Raw genomic sequence first — 21,492 nt, forward strand, 5'->3', positions numbered from 1 at the left:
AATCTCACAGCACAACCACTCCACTGGAGGCTGCTCAGTTGAACACAATCAACTTTAGATTGATACACCCTCATGTCCATATCGCTGTGGGGATGGACCATGTTGAGCTGGGAGGCCAGTTTCTGAGCTGCACATTTTACAGAAAGAAATGTAAACAGAACCAGAATCTTCCCATTTGGAAACATCCTTGAGTTGAGGGACTGGTCCTTCTTGAAACAATTAATAACTAAGCATGGAGACAGAAAAGCTGACCATGCAGTATGTTTCTAACAGCAATTTAGGAATGGAAGCCTGAGGCCTACTACATGGCTGACGCACTCAGCGCATTTACCGTTTTGGTTTGTAAACTGGGTTTCCTGAGACCTAAGGTCAAAAAGATCACAGCAGATTCAGAAAGGATCCACAAAGTACATCAGTTGCCTGCACTAGATGACCCAAAATCACTTCATTTCTGTCACTCTCAATCAAGAGGCAAATATTTAATGTCAACAAAATCTAGCCATTTTTCAATGGACTCCCAACACTGTCATTTAACAGCTTGGAAGACAAATCCTTCAGAGTAACAAATTAATAAAATTCTGCAAATCTGTTTTCAGCATGTCTTAATACACAAGCTCAAATACAATAGTGAAATTTCAGAGTATGTTTTAATCTCATTTTCAGGTAGATATATTTACAGAATTTGCACTTGTGTAAGAGGTCAAAGGTCATTCACCAATTTCATCATCGACCAGTTGTCAATTCTAATTGGCTTCTGGATCCAATTCCCATTCTGCGCTGAATGGACATGGCAGCTGATCGATTGATTAACAAGAGTGATTGGCCATCACTGATGATGTCATTTCCTGCTTAATAAAGTGAGGTCTGCTCCTGGAATATAAATAAAAATCCAAAGGCTGTGGTGATTTTGGTAGATATTCTAAGTTTGTGGTTGGTAAGTAGTACAATATTTGTCACAAAATGGCTTCCCAGGTTTGTCAAAACTATCACCAGGATTGTGAAGCTGCTGTCAACAAGCAGATTAACCTGGAGCTCACTGCCTCCTATCTCTATCAGTCTTTGGTGAGTGTTGTCTCTATTTATAACTGCTTCTATTATGTGAAGTGAAGTCTTTATTTCTAATTAACTTGATACTCTTTTTGACTGGCTCTTGTAGCTCTTGCCTATTTCATAATTCAAGATAAATGTGGTGTTACAACAACAATGGGGTATGATACTGATGCTCCTGTTTATGTTCGGTGATGTTTTTGGGGTGCAGTGTTCTTGGTTAATGTACAATTCCCTGATATGGCTGTCACAGGCAGTAACTGTCATTTCCCTAGGGTTGTCAAAATAGGATATTTTACAGGAATAGCTTAACCATTTTGTGGGTGGTATGATGGCACAGTGGTTAGCACTGCTGCCTCACAGTACCAGAGACCTGGGTTCAATTCCCACCTCTGGCAACTGTCTGTGTGGAGTTTTCACATTCTCCCTATTTCTGTGTGGGTTTCCTCTGGTTTCTCCCACAGTCTAAAGAGCTGCAGGTTAGGTGAATTAGCTGTGCTAAATTAACTGTCTTAGGTGAAGAAGTAAAGTGGGTCTGGGTGGGTTGCTCTTCAGAGGGTCGTTGGGCTGAAGGGCCTGTTTCCACAGTGTAAATAAGTTAATTTAGGTCCACCATATGGTGGAAATGGAGGTATCCATTGACTAGTTGCTGTTTTGCTACTTTAATGCATTCTGGTATGCTTGCATTTTCTTCTAATGCTAAATAAGCATCATACTAGATTTGATACTGTAAAAGGGAGTTATGGCAGTGTTTGAATGATACTTGGCTTATCTGAGCGGAGGTATTTAATGTCAGCCTGTGACTGGCCTCCACTTAAGTAGGCTCCAGTTGAGGCCTATTTAGCTTTCTGTATTATCCATTTGTGTGGATGGTCAGGTAGCCACTGGTTGTCTATCCCTTCACCTGGAGGAAGAATTGACTTGCTGTAGTGTTGGTGTACCCACAAGGTGGCTGGAGTGGTCTGAAACTTGACCCAATGACTGAAGAAATGGAGACCATCAAATCAGGATGGTATGAGAATTAAAATGGCCCACTTTGTTCGAGTAATGATTTGCCCATGCCCTTCTGAAGTGTTAGAATGACCTATTTGGAAGGTGTTTAGTGAGTGCTGCAGGGTACCTGGTAGATAATGGACACTGAAGAGAGGTGGAGAATGCAGTACCAATGGAGTGGGCTGTTTTATCCTGGATGGTGTCTCACTCTTGAATGTTGCAGGTACACTCCTCCAGACATGTGGTGAATATTCATCACACTCTGGGCTCCTCTGTTTTACAGGTCCCCTCTCATGAGATGAGGATGAAATCCCTTGGGCTCTGTTTGGAGGTGGGAACAGCTTTCATTGGTGAACCAGTTAGCTTTTAATAAGGATGGATCACTCCCTTCCAGTCTGACCTGAGTTGTGCCCCTTCATAATCCTCAACCAACTGTTGGGGCCCAGTCTGGATCTGTCAAAACCACTAAGGTTGCCCAGACCCTAACCTCTCCTCATCAGAAAGGCAGTTGTATCGTGTGTATACTCCAGGAGGTGATGCAGCTGGTCAAACCATTCTGCTTTATACAAACAACTATCTACATACTATGGTAGAAGCACCAACAAAGGGAAACAGGAGTTTAGGACAATCCAACTACTTGGAACCCAATGGACTCCATTGCAACATAACAAAGCTGTTCCAATCCCCACAACAGCCCAAAAACACCCCCTTTAGCAAATGGTAAATATAAACTGCTTCTTGCTGGCAGGAGAGTTTTCAGAGCATTCAAGTAAGCAACATCTCTTTGAAGCATGGAACTTAGTTTCAGAAGAACAGCTTCTCTGCCACTTGCAGTTTCTGCCAGTTAAAACAAAACAAGATTGGAGAATAACTGACCACAACCCTTTTTTTTCTCTTTGAAGCTAGTTCCAGACATAGCAGCACCTCTGCCTTTATGACCTGTCTTGAGGGGTCGCACAAACCAAGGATGAAACCTCCTGCTTAAAGGAGTAGCATTAATATAACATTCACTTGTGAGCATGATGGTTCAATGTCTGAGTCAAATATGGGTGTAAATCTAATGGTTTGAACTGCTCAAGTCAAACCAAGCATAGTGCTATTCAGTTTACCTGCGGATGGTGTCACCAGCTTGATGTAATCGTTAATCGGGGTCACATGAGGTTTTCCCTGTCTCAGACTCTTCCTTGATCAAGTTACACTTTTCTAATCACTCAGTTGCTTGCTCACAATTCAAAGGCTCCTTGCACAGGCTTTCCTCAGCAAACCCCAGGTCCCCTTTCTCTCGTTCCATTCCACTCATTCCCTTCCATACTCTGATATGAACACATTTGTACTGATCCAATCTATGGTACAGACAATCCCAATGATCTACAAGTTGCACAAAACTCTCTCCTGATTTAAATTAGTGCTCGCAGTGTCCAACATCCACTTTAGCCCCAAAGGAATAATGTAGTTCCTTGCAGCAGCCTCATGGTTACTTTCTCATTGAATGGCAGGACAGGCTTGAGGGGCTGAATGGCCTACAGTCCCAGTGTTCTGATATCAGTTTTGTCTAGTTCAGTCAGAAAAATGTCCTGGTGACTGGGTATTCCCCTCTAGTTAATGGTGACTGGAGTAGACTGCACTTAGTACTCCAGTGGCTTTCCTTGTCACCCAACTGAACCCTCACCTTGTTAAGGTTACAACTTCAGTTGGTTTCATGCAGAATATTTGAAATCTACCATCCCAGACCTGGTCTGCACAGAAACAGACCCTCTAAGCCACTCTTCCATGCCAGCTAGATATCCCACATTAATCTAGTCCCATTTGCCACATATCACTCTAAATACCTCCCATTCATATACCCATCCAGATGCCTTTGAAATGTGGTAATTGTACCGGCCTCCTACTTCCTTTTGGCAGCTCATTCCATACACCACCTTCTGGAAAAAGCTGCTGCTTGGATCCATTTATGTCCATCCCTCATGTTAACCATGTGCTGTCTAGCTTTGGGACCCCCACCCCACCCCACCCCACCCCACCCCACCCCACCCACATCCTGCACGCTAGTTTCCTTTTATTGAAGAGTTTCAGTCAATGTCTAATATCTTCCAATTCTAACGGTGTTAATGAGCAGAAACATGAATTTAGTGTTTCTCCCCTCTGATGCTGTACCAGACCTGCTCAGCAACACACCAGCTGTTTAATCCAAATTAAAACATGGATGTTGCATGTCCTCAGGAAGAAGCTGGGGTGAAGAGCTGCTGGCTCACTGGACAACACTGGGATATTAAAATGGCTGAGAATGCAGAGGATTAATAACTGCTTGAATAGGCAGCCTGTGGGCTAAATTAGTCTCTACTTCTCCCAACTAGAATTGGGCCCAGTGATGTGTTAATGGGATGGGAATTCTTCTTTCAGATGTCGTACTTTGACCGGGATGATGTTGCCCTGCACCATTTCTCCCAGTTCTTCAAAGCTCAGTCCCAGGAGAAGCAGGAACATGCAGAGAAGCTGCTGAAATTCCAGAATCAGCGTGGAGGCAGAGTCCTCCTCCAGGATGTGAAGGTGGGAATGGTGGGGAGGGGATTGGCTGATCTCGTGATGTGGCTTCAATCTGTTGGTAACAGGGTTTGTTCACCCTGAAGGGGGAAGTGAAGAGTAGCTTGTCTTCCCATATGATCTCTTCCATCTCCCTGTCACTGCATAGAAACAGGCCCTTTCAGCTACCATATCTATGCTGACCAAACTACACTAATCCCACCTACCTGCACTTAGTCCTTCACACACTGTACCCTGGCATTTGCAGTATTTCTCCAGATGTTACTGCAATGTCACTGGACTAGCTGCCTCCCCCCACAATCCTCAAGTGGTGTATTCCATATTTATCAAGCTTCCTGAGATCCAACTAAATCCCTTCCTCCTCAAATCATTTTTACTTGAGGATGGTCCTGGCACTGCAGTATCTCAGTGCCAGCAACCCAGGTCCAATTCCAGCCTCTGGGAACTGATCAAAGATGTGCCAGTCAGTTTGGTCGTGCTAGGTATCCCAGTTGCCAGGGATACACAGGCTACATTTATCCCTAAACAGGATTACAGGGTTGGGTGGGACAGTGTGGGACCCTCTGGAGGGTTGATGTGGACAAATGACTGACTTCACCTCACTGTAGGGATTCTGATCCTTAACTGTCCTTTGTTTCCATGTTTCAGAAGCCAGAGAGGGATGAGTGGGGTAACGGTCTGCAGGCAATGCAGGTTGCCCTGGATCTGGAGAAGAATGTGAACCAGAGTTTGCTGGATCTACACCAACTTGCCACTGCCCAGACTGACCCTCATGTAAGCTTCACCACCTCATTCTCATCACTGCCAGACCCTCAGGGCAACACTTCACTGGTTGGTCTCTGGGTTTGAAATTCAATAATGCAACATTTGGGGAGATGTGATTTGAAGATGCCAGTGTCAGACTAGGGTGTGCAAAGTTAAAACTAACACCACCAGGTTATAGTCCAACAGGCTTATTCAGAAGCTCGAGCTTCCAAACTAATACTCTTCGACCACCTGAAGAAGCAGCACTCTGAAAGCCAGTGCTTCTGAATAAACCTGTTGGACAAAACCTGATGTTGTGATTTTTGTCCAGATATTACATTGTAACCACCAGTGTGGAGCTGGAATGATCAATGTTACAACTCTTCAGCAAGAAGGTCAAGGAGGAACTTGGATTGTAATCTGGTGGGAGTGCTGAAGTGATATTGGCCACTGAATCCTTATTCAGGACCATTGCAGTGGAATGATCACCATACACCACAATACAACTCAGCGCCACTTAATTGGCAAGATGTCCCAGCTAAAAGAATAATATATTTGCCAGTACAAAACTAGAGCTTTTGTATTTTTCAGGGTTGTCTAGAGCTAGTACTGCCCAGTCTGTTTTGCAGTGGGAATTCTCCCAACTGTCTTGGATTGTGCTCATGTAATATTCCTGTGTTCCAGCTGTGTGACTTCCTGGAGACTCACTATTTGGATGAGGAGGTTGAGATCATCAAGCGACTTGGGGACTACATCACCAACCTGAAGCGTCTGGGAGCCCCTGAGAATGGGCTGGGAGAGTACCTGTTTGACAGGCTCTCACTGGAGGATAGCAGTTAGTGGGGCATGGGGTACTGTCTGCTTTTGTCTGAATGCATTACTGACTTCACTTGGACAATCTGGCTTTCTTTTCCACCCCACCCCCCCCAATACCACATGAATGGAAACAAATAAAATATTTTATTTGATCTTGCTTTTTGTCCTTCATTCAATAGACAATAGACAATAGACAATAGATGCAGGAGTAGGCCATTCTGCCCTTCGAGCCTGCACCGCCATTCAATATGATCATGGCTGATCATTCCTAATTAGTATCCTGTTCCAGCCTTATCTCCATACCCCTTGACTCCACTATCTTTAAGAGCTCTATCCAATTCTTTCTTAAAAGAATCCAGAGACTGGGCCTCCACTGCCCTCTGGGGCAGAGCATTCCACACAGCCACCACTCTCTGTGTGAAGTAGTTTCTCCTCATCTCTGTCCTAAATGGTCTACCCCGTATTTTTAAGTTGTGTCCTCTGGTTCGGCACTCCCCCATCAACGGAAATATGTTCCCTCCTGCCAGAGTGTCCAGTCCTTTCATAAGCCTATACGTTTCAATCAGATCCCCTCTCAGTCTTCTAAACTCAAGGGTATACAAGCCCAGTCGCTTCAGTCTTTCCGTGTAAGGCAATCCTGCCATTCCAGGAATTGACCTCGTGAACCTACGCTGCACTCCCTCAATAGCCAGAATGTCTTTCCTCAAATTTGGAGACCAGAACTGTACACAGTACTCCAGGTGTGGTCTCACCAGGGCCCTGTACAGCTGCAGAAGCACCTCTTTGCTTCTATACTCAATCCCTCTTGTTATGAAGGCCAGCATGCTATTAGCCTTCTTCACGACCTGCTGTACCTGCATGCTTGCCTTCATTGACTGGTGGACAAGAACACCCAGATCTCTCTGAACAGCCCCTTTACCTAATTTGATACCATTGAGGTAGTAATCTGCCTTCCTGTTCTTGCCACCAAAGTGGATAACCAGACATTTATCCACATTAAACTGCATCTGCCATGCATCTGCCCACTCACCTAACTTGTCCAGGTCACCCTGTAATCCCCTAACATCCTCATCACATTTCACCCTACCACCTAGCTTTGTGTCATCAGCAAATTTGCTAATGTTATTGCTGATACCATCTTCTATATCATTTACATATATTGTAAAAAGCTGCGGTCCCAGCACGGATCCCTGCGGTACCCCACTGGTCACTGCCTGCCATTTCGAAATGGAGCCGTTAATCACTACCCTTTGTTTCCTGTTAGCCAACCAATTCTCTATCCAATCTAGTACTTTGCCCCCAATCCCGTGCGCCCTAATTTTACTCACTAACCTCTTGTGTGGGACTTTATCAAAAGCTTTCTGAAAGTCCAGGTACACTACATCCACTGGATCTCCCTCGTCCATCTTCCGAGTTACATCCTCAAAAAATTCAAGAAGATTAGTCAAGCATGATTTCCCCTTCATAAATCCATGCTGACTCTGTCCTATCCTGTTACTATTATCCAGATGTGCCGTAATTTCATCCTTTATAATAGACTCCAGCATCTTTCCCACCACTGAGGTCAGACTAACTGGTCTATAATTTCCTGCTTTCTCCCGCCCACCCTTCTTAAAAAGTGGCACAACATTAGCCGCCCTCCAATCCTCAGGAACCAACCCCGATTCTATTGAACTCTGGAAAATAATCACCAGCGCATCCACGATTTCCCGAGCCACCTCCTTCAGTACCCTGGGATGCAGGCCATCAGGTCCCGGAGACTTATCAACCTTCAGACCTAACAGTCTCTCCAACACCAAATCCTGGCAAATAGAAATTCCCTTAAGTTCAGGTCCTTCAGCCACTGTTACCTCAGGGAGATTGCTTGTGTCTTCCCCAGTGAACACAGATCTGAAGTACCCATTTAATTCCTCTGCCATTTCTTCGTTCCCAGTAATATATTCCCCTGCTTCTGTCTTCAAGGGCCCAATTTTTGTCCTAACCATTTTTTTGCCTTGGACATACCTAAAAAAGCTTTTACTATCCTCCTTTATATTCTTGGCCAGTTTACCTTCGTACCTCATTTTTTCTCTGCGTATTTCCTTCTTACTAATCCTCTGTTGTTCTTTAAAAGCTTCCCAGTCCTCCGTTTTCCCGCTTATCTTCGCTAAGTTATACTTTTTCTCTTTTAACCTTATATGTTTCTTTACTTCCCTTGTCAGCCACGGCCGCCCATGTCTCCTCCTGGGATCTTTCTTCCTTTTAGGAATGAACTGATCCTGCATCTTCTGCATTATACACAGAAATATCCGCCATTGTTCCTCCACGGTCTTCCCTGTTAAGGTATTAAACCATTGAACTTTGGCCAGTTGCTCCTGATCCTTCTCTCGAATTTGTTTGCTATCTCTAGGGGGGCTTGATGTCAGTAATCATCCTGCAATTTGGCTCACATCACTGGACTAAAACACCTCACCAAATGTCTCATCTTCACTTTTACACCTCAGCCAACACTCCACACCCCAGTGGACAGGAATAACTAGATGGGGTTGTTGTAACTAAAATTCAAGCTATTGTGCCCCACATGTGAGGTTGGTATCTTACAATGTGGAGTATAAGACCTTGTTTGTTTTTAATGATTCTTTTCTTTTGTCCAAGAATTATACTTTTCTTTGGACTAATACCTACACTTTCAGGCAAACAATGGGCAGGGAAGTTTTCATACCTCACAAGACCAAACATCCATTTCCCTAGCCACCCTAAATCCTTGATTCCACATTCATTTCCAGATTTGCTCATCAAGTGTTCACCTCCACATCAATGTCTTCCTTCACTGTAGAGGTGCTCCACAATTTGGAATCAAAAACTGCATGATTGGGATGACCAGATCTGTTCACCTCTTCCTTATGGGCTTTGGGTGAGGTCCATGAGGTTCTGGTTTCTAACCCGATGGTGGAACCAGCTAATGATATGATCTCAATTTGGCTGGTTATAGCTCCCCATGGAACTCTAACGTGACCAGGATATTCTAAGTGCTACTGTTTTTTTTTTACCTCTGTGCCCAGCCTTAAGAGCCCAGTGGTGTTCAGACCAGTACAGGGGCCTGTGATCTTCGCCCCTTCCCTTGTTACTGCTCTTAACAGTGGGGTATAAAGAGTGGCTCATTGCTCTGTCATCTGAATCAACCAGGCAGCACGTGATGAGCACCTTGATTAAATACCCATTCTAGCACAACTACGAGCCAATCCACAGCAGGGGGGAGTTCTTTCCCCACAGTAGTAATATTATCCCACTGTATCTTCCCTCACTTTTGTGTACCTCCCTATCTGAAGCTTCACTCCTAACACCGCTCCTGCACTTTCAATAAACCTCAAGCCTGCCCACACAGAGCTGGGATAATTCCCTGCAGACACATGTTCCTGGGAGTCAGCTGAAGAAATTCTCCTGAGCTGCATTGAATTAATACACATGCTCTCATCGTCACCTACAGCTGAAATGAGCAGGCTGACTGTGATCTGGGAATAACACAGCAATGCTTGAGGTTAGATGCTTCCACCTGGATTACTCTTGCTGCTAAAGTCAGCAGTTTGCAGTCCAAGCTGGTCCTTGCTTCCTCCCAGCTTCCCATGTGCTGAAGGATTCTCCTGATGCAGTTTGATTTGACCCAGTGATGTTGAAGGAGCAGTGATTTCTCTCCAAGTTGGGGAGTGCTGTCATTCTGAAAGGAAAACCTGGAGATGCTGACTCTCCTGTACAGCTGCTCCTTCATCTTTGGGGTTTCAGGGATCGTGGGTTAGGGAGGGGGCTCTCCTGGTGATTGTTTGAGTGAATTTTGTAATGAGCATACACTGCAGCCTTCAGGGCGGGTTTAGGTCCTTAACATATTTATTCCACAACGTAAAACCTTTTACTGTAAACAATCAAGTCATACTCTCTACAGTGCAGGCTGAGGCCATTCAGCCAATTGAGTCTGCACCAATTATCTGAACAGCATCCTTTTCAGACCCACCCAATCCTCTTAACCCTGCATTTCCCATGGGCGATTCACCGATCCTGCCCATCTTTGGACTGTGGTTGGAAACTGGAGCACTCATATGAAACCCACACAGACCCAGGGAGAGCATTCACACTCTATACACACACACTCACCCGAGGCTGGGATCAAACCCAGGTCCCTGGTGCTGTGAGGCAGCAGTGCTAACCACTGAGCCACGACATCATCCTAAAGAAAAATGTTGTTGCACACCAGTAAAGTCATAGAGTCATACATCACAGAAGCAGACCCTTCGGCCCAACCTGTCCATGCTGACTAGATTTCCAAAACTGTACCAGTTGCCCTTGCCTGCATTTGGTCCATGTCTCTCTAAAACCTTCCCATTCATGTATCCGTCCAAATGTCTTTTAAATGTTATAATTGTACCCATCTCCACCACTTCCTCTGGCAACTCGTTCCATGTACACAGCACCCTCTCTCTGAAAAGGTTGCCCCTCACGTCCCTATTTTAATCTTTCTCCTCTCACCTTTAGCCTCTGCCCCTGTAGTGTTGTACTCCCACAATCCATCACAGAGTGGTTTTTATTGGTCAATCTTCAGTGTGCCAATCACAAGGCTACGTTTCGTGCCCAGCTGCAGTTACCCTTCAGGTGGTGGTGATGAGCTGGTTATTACAGCCCACCTGGTGTGGGAGAGACCAGAATGATGATGATGATGATGCTGAGGGGGGGGGGCTTCCAGGACTTGGATTCAGAAACAGTGATATTGTTCCAACTCAGGATGGCGAGAGATTTCCCTGGGACTTTGTCAGTGTTCTTGGGGGCTGCACTCATCCAGAGCATTGCAAAATATTCCACCACTTTTCATAACTTTGGTCTTGTAGATGGTGGACAGTGTTTGGAAATTCAGGACTTGAGAAATTCGCAACAGAATTCCCAGCCTCTGACTTGCTCTCATCGCCATGAATATTTATCAGGGTTGACTCGGACCATCGTTCCATGTATAATACTCAAACTTGTAACTCAATCTGACAAGTAATGGCTAGACTGTAACCTGCTATTTGAATCAGATACTGGGTGAAAGTAACTTGCTTCCACCAATCCATCCGTCAAGGCTGTGATCATACCCTAAAATTGAGTGGAGACCTTCAATCCCCAAAACTCTCACAGCACAACCAGTCCACTTGAGGCTGCTCAGTTCAACACATTCAACTTTATGTTGAGATACTCTCATGTCCATAAAGATGTACGTATGGACCATATCATGTTGGGAGGCCAGTTTCTGAGCTGTACATTTGACAGATTACAATGTAAACAGGATCAGAATCAGAATCAGAATCTTTCCACTTGGAAACATCCTTGAGTTGAGGGCAAGTTTATCGAGAAACAATTAAAAACTGAACATGGAGACAGAAAAGTTGATCGTGCAATATGTTTCCAGCAGCAGCTTAGACATGGAGGCCTGAGGCCTACTACATGGCTGAGGCACTCAGCACATTTAATGTTTTGGTTTGTTAACTGGGCTTCCTGAGTCCTAAGGTCAAAGAGATCACAGCAGATTCAGAAAGGATCCACAAAGTACATCAGTTGCCTGCACTAGATGACCCTAAATCACTTCATTTCTGTCACTCTCAATCAATAGGCAAATGTTTAAGGTCAACAAAATCTAGCCATTTTTCAATGGACTCCCAACACTGTCATTCAAAAGCTAGGAAGACAAATCCTTCAGAGTAACAAACTAACAAAGTTCTGCAAATCTGTTTTCAGCATGTCTTAATACACAAGCTCAAATACAATAGTGATGTTTCAGAGTATGTTTTAATCTCATTTTCAGGTAGATATATTTACAGAATTTGCACTTGTGTAAGAGGTCAATCGCCAATTTCATCATCGACCAGTTGTCAATTCTAATTGGCTTCTGGATCCACTTCCCATTCTGCGCTGAATGGACATGGCAGCTGATCGATTGATTAACAAGAGTGATTGGCCATCACTGATGATGTCATTTCCTGCTTAATAAAATGAGGTCTGCTCCTGGAATATAAATAGAAGTCCAAAGGGTGTGGTGATTTAGGTAGAGTTGGTGGTAATTCTAAGTTTGTGATTAGCCTGTGACTTGTCTTGGGTAGGCCAGTAGTACAATATTTGTCACAAAATGGCTTCCCAGATTTGTCAAAACTATCACCAGGATTGTGAAGCTGCTGTCAACAAGCAGATTAACCTGGAGCTCACTGCCTCCTATCTCTATCAGTCTTTGGTGAGTGTTGTCTCTATTTATAATTGCTTCTATTATGTGAAGTAAAGTTTTCCTTTTTCCTTTATCAAATTAACTTGATACTCCTGTAGATTGACTTTAGTTCTTACCTGTTTCACACTTCAAGATAAATGTGGTGTTACAGCAACAATGCAGTATGATACTGATGTGCAATAATGTATGCAAGGTGAAGTGTTCTTGGTTACTATACAACTCCCTGATATGGCTGTCACATGCAGTAACTGTTGTTTCCCTAGGATTGTCAAAACAGGATATTTTACAGGAATAGCTTAGAAACCATTTAGGTCAACCATATGGAGGTATCCATTGACCAGCTGCCTTTCTGCTGCTTGAATGTATTCTGGTATGTTTGGTTTTATTTTCTGCTAATGCTAAATAAGCATCATACTAGATTTGATACTGTAAAAGGGAGTTATGGCAGTGTTTATCAATGATACTTGGCTTATCTGAGCAGAGGTATTTAATGTCAGCCTGTGACTGGCCTCCACTTAAGTAGGCTCCAGCTGAGGCCTACTTAGCTTTCTGTATTATCCATTTGTGTGGGTGGTCAGGTAACCACTTGTCCTCCATCCCTTCACCTGGAGGAAGAGTCAATTTGCTGTAGTGTTGGTGTACACACAAGGTGGCTGGAGTAGTCTGACATTTCCCTTTGACTGGAGAAATGGAGGCCATCAAATCAGGATGGTATGAGAATTAAAATGGCCCATTTTTTTCCCAGTAATGATTTGCCCACGCCCTTCTGAAGTGTGAGAATCACCTAATTAGGTGTTTAGTGAGTGCTGCAGGGTACCTGGTAGATAATGGACATTGAAGGGAGGTGGAGAATGCAGTACCAATGGAGTGGGCTGTTTTATCCTGGATGGTGTCTCACTCTTGAATGTTGCAGGTACACACATCCAGACATGTGGTGAATATTCATCACACTCTGGGGCTCCTCTGTTTTACAGGTTCCCCTCTCAGATGAGAATGAAGTCCCTAGAGCTCTGATAGAGGTGGGAACAGCTTTCATTGGTGAACCAGTTAGCTTTTAATAAGGATGGATCACTCCCTTCCACTCTGACCGGAGTTGTGCCCCTTCATAATCCTCCCCCAACTGTTGGGGCCCAGTCTGGATCTGTCAAAACCACGAAGGTTGCCCAGACCCTAACCTTTCCTCATCAGAAAGGCAGTTGTATAGTGTATACTCCAGGAGGTGATGCAGCTGGTCAAACCATTCTGCTTTATAACCAACTATCGACATTCTCTGATAGAAGCACCAACAAAAGGAAACAGGAGTTTAAGACAATCCAACAACTTTGAACCTAATGGACTCAATTGCAACATAACAAAGGAACTGTTCCCATACCCACAACAGGCCAAAAACACCCACTTTAGGAAATGGTAACTACAAACTCTGCTTCTTGCTGGCAGGAGAGTTTTCAGAGCATTCAAGTAAGAAACATCTATTTGAAGCATGGAACCTAGTTTCAGAGTAACAGCATCTCTGCTACTAGCGGTTTCTGCCTGTTAAACCAAGATTGGACAATAACTGGGCTGGCCACTCCCGTCACTTTATTTCCTCTTTGAAGAAGGTATTTCCAGACATAGCAGCACCTCTGCCTTTATGACCTGTCTTGAAGGGGGCACAAACCAAGGATGAAACATCCTGTTTAAAGGAGTAGCATTAACATAACATTCATTTGTGAGCATGATGGTTCAATGTCTGAGTCAATTATGGGTGTAAATCTAATGGTTTGAACTGCTCAAGTCAAACCAAGCATAGTGCTTTTCAGTTTACCTGCGGATGGTGTCACCAGCTTGATGTAATGGTTAATCAGAGTCACATGAGGTTTCCCTGTCTCAGACTCTTCCTTGATCAAGTTACACTTTTCTAATCACTCAGTTGCTTGCTCACAATTCAAAGGCTCCTTGCACAGGCTTTCCTCAGCAAACCCCAGGTCCCCTTCTCTCTCATTCCATTCCACTCATTCCCTTCCATACTCTGATATGAACACATTTGTACTGATCCAATCTATGGTCCAGACAATCCCAATGATCTACAACTTGCACGAAACTCTCTCCTGATTTAAATTAGTGCCAGCAGTGTCCAACATCCACTTTAGCCCCAAAGGAACAATGTCGTTCCTTGCAGCAGCCTCATGGTTACTTTCTCATTGAATGGCAGGACAGGCTTGAGGGGCTGAATGGCCTACAGTCCCTGTGTTCTGATGTTTTGTATGTACTTTTCATTCAGAAAAATGTCCTGGTGACTGGGTATTCCCCTCTGGTTAATGGTGACTGGAGTAGACTGCACTTAGTACTCCAGTGGCTTTCCTTGTCACCCAACTGAACCCTCACCTTGTTAAAGGTTATAACTTCAGTTGGTTCCATGTAGAATATTTGAAATCTACCATCCCAGACCTGGTCTGCACTGAAACAGACCCTCTAAGCCACTCTTCCATGCCAGCTAGATATCCCACATTAATCTAGTCCCATTTGCCACATATCACTCTAAATACCTCCCATTCATATACCCATCCAGATGCCTTTGAAATGTGGTAATTGTACCAGCCTCCTACTTCCTTTGGCAGCTCATTCCATACACCTTCTGGAAACAGCTGCTGCCTGGGTCCATTTACGTCCATCCCTCATGTTAACCCTGTGCTGTCTAGCTTTGGACCCCCACCCCACCACAAATACATCCTGCACTCTCGTTTCCTTTTATTGAAGAGTTTCAGTCAATGTCTAATATCTTCCAATTCTAATGGTGTTAATGAGCAGAAACATGAATTTCGTGTTTCTCTCCTCTGATGCTGTACCAGACCTGCTGAGGAACTCACCAGCTGTTTAATCCAAATTAAAACATGGATGTTGCATGTCCTCAGGAGGAAGCTGGGGTGAAGAGCTGCTGGCTCACTGGACAACACTGGGATATTAAAATGGTTGAGAATGCGGTGCATTAATAACTGCTTGAATAGACAGGCAGTCTGAGGGCTAAATTAGTCTTCCGTTCTGATAACTGGAATTGGGGCCAGTGATGTGTTAATGGGATGGAAATGGTTCTCTTTCAGATGTCGTACTTTGACCGGGATGATGTTGCCCTGCACCATTTCTCCCAGTTCTTCAAAGCTCAGTCCCAGGAGAAGCAGGAACATGCAGAGAAGCTGCTGAAATTCCAGAATCAGCGTGGAGGCAGAGTCCTCCTCCAGAATGTGAAGGTGGGGATGTTGGGGAAGGGATTGGTTGATCTCTTGATGTGGCTTCAATCCACCAGTAACAGGGTTTGCTCACCCTGAAGGGGGAAGTGAAGAGTAGCTTGTCTTCCCATATAATCTCTTTCATTTCCAATTCACTGCATAGAAACAGGCCCTTTCAGCTACCATATCTAGCTGACCAAACTACACTAATCCCACCTACCTGCACTTAGTCCTTCACACACTGTACCCTGGCATTTGCAGTATTTGTCCAGATGTTACTGCAATGTCACTGGACTAGCTGCCTCCCAACACACCTCAGGTGGTGCATTCCATATTTATGAAGTTTCCTGAGATCCCACTAAATCCCTTCCTCCTCAAATTATCTTCTGGACTCGAGGATGGTCCTGGCACTACAGTATCTCAGTGCCAGCAACCCAGGTCCAATTCCAGCCTCTGGGAACTGATCAAAGATGTGCCAGTCAGTTTGGTCATGCTAGGCATTCCAGTTTCCAGGGATACACAGGCTACATTTATCCCTAAACAGGATTACAGGGTTAGGTTTGTCAGTGTGGGACCCTCTGGAGGGTTGATGTGGACAAATGACTGACTTCACATCACTGTAGGGATTCTGATCCTTAACTGTCCTTTGTTTCCATGTTTCAGAAGCCAGAGAGGGATGAGTGGGGTAACGGTCTGCAGGCAATGCAGGTTGCCCTGGATCTGGAGAAGAATGTGAACCAGAGTTTGCTGGATCTACACCAACTTGCCACTGCCCAGACTGACCCTCATGTAAGCTTCACCTCATTCTCATTCTCATCACTGCCAGACCCTCAGGGTAACACTTCACTGGTTGGTCTCTGTGGGTTTGAAATTCAATAATGTAACATATTTGGGGAGATGTGATTTGGTGATGCCAGTGTCAGACTAGGGTGTACAAAGTTAAAACTAACACCACCAAGTTATAGTCCAACAGGCTTACTCAGAAGCTCTAGCTTCCAAACTAATACTCTTTGACCACGTGAAGAAGCAGCATTCTGAAAGCCAGTGCTTCTGAATAAACCTGTTGGACAAAACCTGATGTTGTGATTTTTAACTTTGTCCAGATATAACATTGTAACCACCAGTGTGGATCTGGAATGATTAATCCTACAACTCTTCAGCAAGGAGGAACTTGGATTGTAATCTGGTGGGAGTGCTGAAGTGATATTAGCCACTGAATCCTCATTCAGGACCATTGCAGTGGAACGAACACCATACACCACAATACAACTCCGCTCCACTTAAATGGCAAGATGTGGCAGCTGAGAGGCTAATATATTCACCAGTACAAAATCTCTAGTTTGGATTTGAGTTGTCTAGAGCTATTACTGTCAAGTATGTTTTGCAGTGGGAATTCTCCAACCTGTCTTGGATAGTGCTCATGTAATATTCCTGTGTTCCAGCTGTGTGACTTCCTGGAGACTCACTATTTGGATGAGGAGGTTGAGATCATCAAGCGACTTGGGGACTACATCACCAACCTGAAGCGTCTGGGAGCCCCTGAGAATGGGCTGGGAGAGTACCTGTTTGACAGGCTTTCACTGGAGGACAGCAGTTAGTGGGGCATGGGGTACTGTCTGCTTTTGTCTGAATGCATTACTGACTTCACTTGGACAATCTGGCTCTCTCTTTTTTTTTTTTTTTTTTTTCTTCTCTTTTTTTCCCCCCCCACCCCCATACCACCTGAATGGAAACAAAGTATTTTATTTGATCTTGCTTTTTGTCCTTCATTCAGACCACTGATCCTTCTCTCCAATTTGTTTGCTATCTCTGGGGGGGCTTGATTCAGTAATCATCCTGCAATTTGGCTCACATCACTGGACTAAAACACCTCACCAAATGTCTCCCCTTCACTTTTACACCTCCGCCAACACTCTGCACCCCAGTGGACAGGCATAACTAGATGGGGTTGTTGTAACTACAATTCAAGCTATTGTGCCCCCATGTGAGGTTGGGTGTTTTACACTCTGGAGTAGAAAACCTTTTTTTTTTTAAATGATTCTTTTCTTTTGTCCAAGAATTATACTTTTCTTTGGACTAATACCTACACTTTCAGGCAAACAGTGGGCAGGGAAGTTTTCATACCTCACAAGACCAAACATCCAATTCCCTAGACACCCTAAATCTTTGATTCCATGTTCATTTCCAGATTTGCTCATCAAGTGTTCACCTCCGCATCAATGTCTTCCTTCACTGTAGAGGTGCTCCACAATTTGGAATCAAAAACTGCATGATTGGGATGACCAGATCTGTTCACCTCTTCCTTATGGGCTTTGGGTGAGGTCCATGAGGTTCTGGTTTCTAACCCGATGGTAGAACCAGCTAATGATATGATCTCAATTTGGCTGGTTATAGCTTCCCATGGAACTCTAACGTGACCAGGATATTCTAAGTGCTACTGTTTTCTTTTACCTTTGTGCCCAGCCTTAAGAGCCCAGTGGTGTTCAGACCAGCACAGGGGCCTGTGATCTTCACCCCTTCCCTTGTTACAGCCCTTATCAGTGGGGTATAAAGAGTGGCTCATTGCTCTGTCATCTGAATAAAACATGCAGCACCTGATGAGCACCTTGATTAAATACCCATTTGAGCACAACTAGGAGTCAATCCACAGCAGGGGAGTTCTTCCCCACAGTAGCACTGTTATCCCACTGTATCTTCCCTCATTTTTGTGTACCTCCCTATCTGAAGACCCACTCCTACCACTGCCTCTGCACTTTCAATAAACCTCAAGCCTACCCACCCAGAATTGGGGTAATTCCCTACAGAAACACATTCCTGGGAGTCAGCTGAAGAAATTCTCCTGAGCTGCATTGAATTAATACACATGCTCCCATCGTCTCCTACAGCTGAAATGAGCAGTCTGACTGTGATCTGGGAATAACACAGCAATGCTTGAGGTTAGATGCTTCCATCTGGTTTACTCTTGCTGCTAAAGTCAGCAGTTTGCAGTCCAAGCTGATCCCTGCTTCCTCCCAGCTTCCCATGTGCTGAAGGATTCTCCTGATGCAGTTTGATTTGACCCAGTGATGTTGAAGGAGCAGTGATTTCTCTCCAAGTTGGGGAGTGCTGTCATCCTGAAAGGAAAACCTGGAGATGCTGACTCTCCTGTACAGCTGCTCCTTCATCTTTGGGGTTTCAGGGGTTAGGGAGGGGGCTCTCCTGGTGATTGTTTGAGTGAATATTGTAATGAGCATACACTGCAGCCTTCAAGGAGGGTTTAGGTCCTTAACATATTTCATTCCACAACGTAAAACCTTTTATTGTAAACAATCAAGTCATGCCGACATACTCTCTACAGTGCAGGCTGAGGCCATTCAGCCCATTGAGTCTGCACCAATTATCTGACCAGCATCCTGGTCCGACCCATCCAATCTTCTTAACCCTGCATTTCCCATGGCCGATTCACCAATCCTGCGCATCTTTGGACTGTGGGAGGAAACTGGAGCAGTCGTTTGAAACCCACACAGACCCAGGGAGAGCATGCACACTCTATACACAAACACACTCACCCGAGGCTGGAATCAAACCCAGGTCCATGGCGCTGTGAGGCAGCAGTGCGAACCACTGAGCCACTACACCATCCTCAGGAAACACATCGCTGCACACCAGTAGAGTCATAGAGTCATACATCACAGAAGCATACCCTTTCGTCCAACCTGTCCACGCCGACCAGATTTCCAAAACTGTACCAGTTGCCCTTGCCTGCATTTGGCCCATGTCTCTCTAAAACCTTCCCATTCATGTATCCGTCCAAATGTGTTTTAAATGTTATAATTGTACCTGCCTCCACCACTGCCTCTGGCAGCTTGTTCCATGTACACAGCACCCTCTGTCTGAAAGGATTGTCCCTCACATCCCTATTTTTAATCTTTCCCCTCCCTCTTTAAGCCTCTGCCCCTCTAGTGTTGTACTCCCACTCCCCCATCCCAGGGTGGTTTTTATTGGTCAATCTTCAGTGTACCAATCAGAAGGCTGCGTTTCGTGCCCAGCCACAGTTACCCTTCAGGTGGTGGTGATGAGCTGGTTATTACAGCCCACCTGGTGTGGGAGAGACCAGAATGATGCTGCTGCTGCTGCTGAGGCGGGGGGGGCTTCCGGGACTTGGATTCAGAAACAGTGATATTGTTCCAACTCCGGATGGCGAGAGATTTCCCTGGGGCTTCGTCAGTTTTGGGGCTGGATTCAGCCAGAAAATTGGAAAGTATTCCATCACTTTTACTTGTAGATGGTGGACAGTGTTTGGAAAGTCATGGGTTGAGAAATTCCCAACAGAATTCCTAGCTTCAGACCTGCTCTCATCGCCATGAATATTTATCAGGGTTGACCTCGGACCATGGTTCCATGAACAATATTCAAAGTTGTAACTCAATCTGACAAGTAATGGCTAGACTGTAACCTGGTATTTGAATCAGATACTGGGTCAAAGTAACTTGCTTCCACCAATCCATCCGTCAAGGCTGTGATCATACCCTAACATTGAGTAGGCACCTTCAATCCCCAAACTCTCACAGCACAACCACTCAACTGGAGGCTGCTCAGTTCAACACAATCAACTTTAGGTTGAGATACTCTCATATCCATAAAGATGTGCGTATGAACCACATCGAGTTGAGAGGCCAGTTTCTGAGCTGCATATTTTACAGATTGCAATGTAAACAGAACCAGAATCTTCCCATTTGGAAACATCCTTGAGCTGAGGGACTGGTCCTTCTTGAAACAATTAATAACTAAACATGGAGACAGAAAAATTGATCATGCAGTATGTTTCTAACAGCAATTTAGGAATGGAAGCCTGAGGCCTACTACATAGCTGACGCACTCAGCGCATTCACCATTTTGGTTTGTAAACTGGGTTTCCTGAGACCTAAGGTCAAAAAGATCACAGCAGATTCAGAAAGGATCCACAAAGTACATCAGTTCCCTCCACTAGATGACCCAAAAGCACTTCATTTCTGTCACTGTCAATCAATAGGCAAATGTTTGATGTCAACAAAATCTAGCCATTTTTCAATGGACTCCCAACACTGTCATTCAAAAGGTAGGAAGACAAATGCCTCAGATTAACAAACTAACAAATTTCAGCAAATCTGTTTTCAGCATGTCTTAATTCACAACCCCAGGAACAATAGTGAAGTTTTAGAGTATGTTTTAATCTCATTTTCAGGTAGATATTTTTACAGAATTTGCACTTGTGTAAGAGGTCAAAGGTCAATTACCAATTTCATCATCCACTGGTTGTCAATTCTAATTGGCTTCTGGATCCAATTCCCATTCTGCGCTGAATGGATATGGCAGCTGATCGATTGATTAACAAGAGTGATTGGCCATCACTGATGATGTCATTTCCTGCTTAATAAAATGAGGTCTGCTTGGAAGTATAAATAAAAGTCCAAAGGCTGTGGTGATTTAGGTAGAGTTGGTGGTAATTCTAAGTTTGTGGTTGGCTTGTGACTTGTCTTTGGTAGGCAAGTAGTACAATATTTGTCACAAAATGGCTTCCCAGGTTTGTCAAAACTATCACCAGGATTGTGAAGCTGCTGTCAACAAGCAGATTAACCTGGAACTCACTGCCTCCTATCTCTATCAGTCTTTGGTGTGCGTTGTCTCTATTTATAATTGCTTCTATTATGGGAGGTAAAGTTTTCCTTATTTCAAATCAACTTGATGGTCCTGTAGATTGACCTTTTTTGTAGCTCTTACCTGTTTCACAATTCAAGATAAGACCATAAGACATAGGAGTGGAAGTAAGGCCATTTGGCCCATCGAGTCCACTCTGCCATTCAATCATGGCTGATGGGCATTTCAACTCCACTTACCTACATTCTCTCTGTAGCCCTTAATTCCTTGTGACATCAAGAATTTATTGATTTCTGCCTTGAAGGCATTTAGTGT

General features: G+C 44.4%; 2 protein-coding genes across 2 annotated transcripts; both read left to right on the top strand.

Moving 5' to 3' along the window:
* Window positions 1-960: 960 nt before the first annotated feature.
* LOC140489053 (ferritin, middle subunit-like) lies at window positions 961-6,165 on the top strand. Its single transcript, XM_072588293.1, has 4 exons — window positions 961-1,062; window positions 4,441-4,587; window positions 5,230-5,355; window positions 6,010-6,165. The coding sequence occupies exons 1-4, from the start codon at window positions 961-963 to the stop codon at window positions 6,163-6,165; spliced, it is 531 nt and encodes a 176-aa protein (XP_072444394.1).
* Window positions 6,166-12,265: 6,100 nt separating this feature from the next.
* LOC140489054 (ferritin, middle subunit-like) lies at window positions 12,266-17,159 on the top strand. The gene is made up of 4 exons (XM_072588295.1): window positions 12,266-12,367; window positions 15,436-15,582; window positions 16,225-16,350; window positions 17,004-17,159. The coding sequence occupies exons 1-4, from the start codon at window positions 12,266-12,268 to the stop codon at window positions 17,157-17,159; spliced, it is 531 nt and encodes a 176-aa protein (XP_072444396.1).
* Window positions 17,160-21,492: the final 4,333 nt, after the last annotated feature.

This window comes from Chiloscyllium punctatum, chromosome 18 (genome assembly GCF_047496795.1).
Source record: "Chiloscyllium punctatum isolate Juve2018m chromosome 18, sChiPun1.3, whole genome shotgun sequence".
Taxonomy (NCBI): Eukaryota; Metazoa; Chordata; class Chondrichthyes; order Orectolobiformes; family Hemiscylliidae; genus Chiloscyllium; species Chiloscyllium punctatum.

Bases quoted from the DNA above. Each gene is read 5' to 3' on its own strand.
- LOC140489053 (XM_072588293.1), top strand. From the start codon at position 961: ATGGCTTCCCAGGTTTGTCAAAACTATCACCAGGATTGTGAAGCTGCT. The intron at 1,063-4,440 runs GTGAGTGTTGTC...TTCTTCTTTCAG, and splicing joins CCTATCTCTATCAGTCTTTG to ATGTCGTACTTTGACCGGGA. The intron at 4,588-5,229 runs GTGGGAATGGTG...TCCATGTTTCAG, and splicing joins TCCTCCTCCAGGATGTGAAG to AAGCCAGAGAGGGATGAGTG.
- LOC140489054 (XM_072588295.1), top strand. From the start codon at position 12,266: ATGGCTTCCCAGATTTGTCAAAACTATCACCAGGATTGTGAAGCTGCT. The intron at 12,368-15,435 runs GTGAGTGTTGTC...GTTCTCTTTCAG, and splicing joins CCTATCTCTATCAGTCTTTG to ATGTCGTACTTTGACCGGGA. The intron at 15,583-16,224 runs GTGGGGATGTTG...TCCATGTTTCAG, and splicing joins TCCTCCTCCAGAATGTGAAG to AAGCCAGAGAGGGATGAGTG.